This window comes from Fulmarus glacialis, unplaced genomic scaffold, assembly GCF_000690835.1.
Source record: "Fulmarus glacialis isolate BGI_N327 unplaced genomic scaffold, ASM69083v1 scaffold24654, whole genome shotgun sequence".
Taxonomy (NCBI): domain Eukaryota; kingdom Metazoa; phylum Chordata; class Aves; order Procellariiformes; family Procellariidae; genus Fulmarus; species Fulmarus glacialis.
Window position 1 is genome coordinate 11,898 of NW_009209056.1, and position 4,241 is coordinate 16,138.

At 59.1% G+C, this 4,241-nt stretch overlaps 1 protein-coding gene across 1 annotated transcript in view; it reads right to left on the reverse strand.

The window, feature by feature from the left end:
- Window positions 1-451, reverse strand: part of STARD10 (StAR-related lipid transfer (START) domain containing 10) — a 4,867-nt gene extending 4,416 nt beyond the window's left edge. The window contains exon 1 of the mRNA XM_009576718.1: window positions 287-451. Within this exon, the coding sequence (XP_009575013.1) occupies window positions 287-451 (165 nt within the window). The remainder of the gene's footprint in view (window positions 1-286) is intronic.
- Window positions 452-4,241: the final 3,790 nt, after the last annotated feature.

Genomic DNA, 4,241 nt, shown 5'->3' on the forward strand with positions numbered 1-4,241 from the left:
GAGCCTGTACGCGTGCGTACATGGCAGGACGCTGCAGTGGGCATCCCAACAGGTCGAGAGGCTAAAGCCACGGGGCAGGCAGGGAGAGCCTGCAGAGCAGCTTGCCAGCTGGGGAAGCACCTCTGGGGGACTAACCCTGCCAGCATTCAGAGCAGAAATACCCCCAGGCAGGCTTGGCCAGGGTGCCGTGCATCTCCAGGGTGGGCCAGCACCCCAGGGACCCTCAGGAAAAAGCAGCGGGGGCAGGGAAGGGCTGGCGGTTCCGCAGCCGCCGGCGTCTGCTTACCTTGATTTTCTGCACGGTGCAGCTTTCCTCCTGGCCCTGACTCCACACGGTCACGCCAGCCTTGTTATACCGACAGTGCCAGCCCTCCAAGCTCTCGCACTGATCCCTGAAGGAGCTGAAGTCGGAGTCATCCGGGATATAAACCATCTCTGCTCCTCTGGACATGGGGCTGAGCTGGCGGACCCAGGGCGCGGGCACCGGCTGCAGGCAGGCTCCTTCTGCCTCACTTCCTGGGAAACCGTCTGTGCCCTTGAGCTCTGCCTTGCTGGGTGCCTGCTGCAGCTCACATCATCCTCCGAGCCCTGAGCCCGTGCCCCTGGAGAGGGCACCGGCCACCCAGGCACACCGGGACGGGCAGAGACCTCCAGCCACCCCGACCACGCTGCGCTGCACAGAGCAGGCAGTTGCTACTGCAGCTGCTGGGAGCTCAGATGTCTTCCCCGGCTGGCTAACCAGGATCACATTTCTCTCCGGCTGGCTGTCAGCTCCTCTATTATTCAGCAGGTAGCAGCGCGCAGGTGGCTCGGCTTTCAGGGCAGAGCTGTCCCTGGCTCCCCGAGCCCCCCGTCCCTGCCGGCCCTGCTCTCCCCTCACTGGCACGCTGGCAATCTCCGTGCCTGACTTTGCAGCACCAGCTCGCTGGCGGGATCAGCTGATCACCTGCCGGGAGCATCAGCCAGGCCTCTCAGCAGCGCGGCGGAAGCGATGGGCTTCAGCATCGGTGGGATGCGGGCCAGCGCGGGTCCTGGTGTGCCTGGGATGGGGCCGTGGTCCAGTGCACAGGACCTTGACTGTCAAGGTGTCCTGGGTCTGTGGGGTGGGCTCCTGGAGTGCGGAAGGGAAAGAATTTGCAGGTGGGGAGGTTGCCCCTCTCTGGGCTCACAGGATCCTGGTGATGCTGGTGGGAAGGGACCCCTGGGGGTCTCTAGCCCACCCTCCCGCTTGGAGCAGGAACACCACCAGCCCAGGATAAGGTCATCCATGGCTTTACCCATCTGTGTCTTGAAGGATGGACTTGCCCTACCTCCCTGCTGGCACGTCCCACAGCTGCACCACCTCCCCAGGAAAATAAAACAGTAATTCCTACTGTCCAACCTGAAGCTGCAATTAATGTCTGTTGTACTTCGTTACATCTCATGCCCTACCGAGAGAGCGTGGCTCCGTCGCCTTTGCATCTGCCCTCCAGGTGACTGTACGAAGCTGGTAGATCCCAACCCACCCTTCTTGTAGCCCCAGGCCCCAGCCCTGCCAGCAGCATCTGCTGGTCCCTCTCCAGCTCCTCCACCTCTGCCTGAACTGGGGGACCAGTCTGGGCACAGCACCCAGCTGCGGACTTTCTCAGGCTGCTGGCCACACTCCACCTCATGTTGCCCAGGGAGGCAGCTTGCCCCATTTGTTCAGCCTCTTGTCCAGGGACCTTGTTTGGGACTGTGTCCCGGGTCCTTTTCACTGGGACCTTGCTTAGCCCTTTGGGCCCCAGCCTGGGTGAAAGTTTCTGGTCTGTCTTGTTGATATCCATGAGGTTTCTGTTGACCCAAATTTTGAATTTCTTGGGGTCCACCTAGACTGAGGCTCTGCCTTTCACTGCACACCCATTCCCCCTAGTTTAACCCCACCTGCAAGGCAAAGGTGCAGTTGTCTCCTCATCCAACCCTCTGATGAGGATGGGGAACATGGCCCTAGTACAGACCCTGGGGTACCTCACTTGAGACCAGCTGCCAGCTGGGCATCAAGGCATGGGCAAAAACTCATGGAAGGGAGAGCAGGGAGAAAGCTGGAGAGCTGCAGCATCTCGCAAAGCCTTGCCTGGGGAATAAGGCTGCCTGCAGCTGCCTGCAGCTGCCCACACTGCAGCATGGTGGGCTGAGCCGTTGCTCCTCCATGCAGACTGGCTCGTCATGGAGCTGCGTGTTTCACAGCTCGGGTTGCTCTGGGTGCCGTGACCGTCTGCCAGCGAGGCAGAGCTGCCAAGCACCATGCTTGGTTAAAGAGCTGCTGCAGTGGACAGGGAGTGGCAGATCCCGAGTTGGGGACGATGCAGAGGAAAGACCTTGGGATGGCCTTGGGGCTGCGGAGCAGGGAGCAAGCGAGGCCAGACGGATTTATGGTCTAGAGCTGTCTAACGCCATTGCTGTAGCGTCCCATGGGGTGCAGAGGAGCATGTGTGTGAGCATGTGCACACCCGTGTGTCCACGTGCAAGCGTGTGCAGTCACTCCAGTCCCTGCAAGAGCCAGACACGGCCTGTAGAGCCCACGTGTGGGTGCGTGGGGCAAGGTGGGACCTGAGCCTGGGGACTCTGTGGCTCTGAAGCGTGTCTAGGGGGTGAAGGAAGGGAGGACACTGCAGTCCTGTGGACGAAGGAGCTTGGACCAGCTGTGTGGGAAGGAGCAGACTGCTTGGCCAGCATCATTGAAGGAGGAACGAGTCCTACTTGGCCACATTTCTCTCTGCACCTGAGGGATTGGAGCATTTCTCTGCCCGGTGGGTCAGGCTGGAAACTTGAGCAGAAAGTGCTTTTTTCTCTTCTGAAGCAGCCCTTGGGGTCAGTGTTCAAGCTGGACAACAGTGCAGCCACCCAAAAGCTCGCTGGTCACCATCACATATCCCTGCCAGCCGCCAGGTGAGCTGAGATGGGTTCAAATGACCCATTTGCCCTCACAAGCACTCAGGGCTGAAAACAACCCCATTTACCACTGCCCTTGGCTCTTTTGGACCCAAGGTCTGGATCTGGATGATGCTGCTGGGAGCTGGCAAAGGAGAGAGATGAAGGCGACTGTAGCACATGTAAAGCTACACATTAATGTGACCTTGCCTCTGTCACATCTTGTTTAACTTCTCTTCATGAGCATTGAATATCAAACGCCCTGTGGCTGGAGCCACCTTGAGTTCCCAGCCAGGCAGTGGCTATCTCAGAGGCTACGTGACACAGTTCTGTTAGGTGTCCCCGAGGTATGACAGCCCCATCTTTCCAATCCTCCACGGAGGAAGCGGCAGGAGCTCAGCAGCGGGGAGGGAGGAAATAAGGGATGCTTCTCTGGAGGGATCAGAGCTAGAGCTAGCCACCCTAGCAAGACCTGAGCCCAAGGAAGGCGGGCTCATTTTGCACGAGAATCTGTTAGCAGGGAGCTGGCTAGACTCTGGGTGCGTCCCCATCCCTTGGTGCCTTCCAGGCCCTGCTGTCAGGGCTGGCTGAACCTGCACCCTGGTTTTAGTGGTGTAACCCCACTGCCCTGCAATTCCAGCTGCTTGTGGTGGCTCATCACACCTGGTTTAGCTGGAAGCTGGCTTTCATTAGCCATGGGACTCTGGCAGCTTGCGGTGTCCCCACAGCTGGCATGGAGTTACATTCCCTGGGCCGACAGCATAGCTGTACTCCAAGTCTGTGTCTTCGCAAGCGAGAAGTACACTGTCAGGAGACAGGCTTGTCCTTCACAAGGTTGTCCCGTCTCTGTGATGCTATCCCAGGGCACTGCTGAAATGGGTCCATCTGCTGCGAGTACGGAGGGTCCTGCTCTTGGTGGGACTCTCCATCCACGTTTTGTCATTGTGCACAGACAGTGGGGATGACACGGGGGACCAGGACAGCAGGCCCCAGGACACCTCTGCATGCCCCATGGCCACCAGCTCCATGAGCAGGGGCCTCTCCAGAGCCTGGTGGGGCCAGGGCACGCAGGGGGTCCTGGTGAGGGTACAGCGAGGAGGACCCAGCTCCCATCCTGGCTGTGTCCAAACAAGGACTTTCTGGTCCCTTCCTCCTTCTCCTTTCATTCTCTAGGTCAAATTTCTAAACTCTCCAAGTGATTCCAGACTCTAGAGCTGGGATGTGGGATTTACACACTGGGAGTGGGGTTGCAAGGCTTTGCGTGTAGGTGTTCACAGCTCTCCTAACGAGCTCAGATGCCTCAGCAGGACAAGCTTCCAGCCTCTCCAGAGCTGGAGAAGAGCATCCAATCC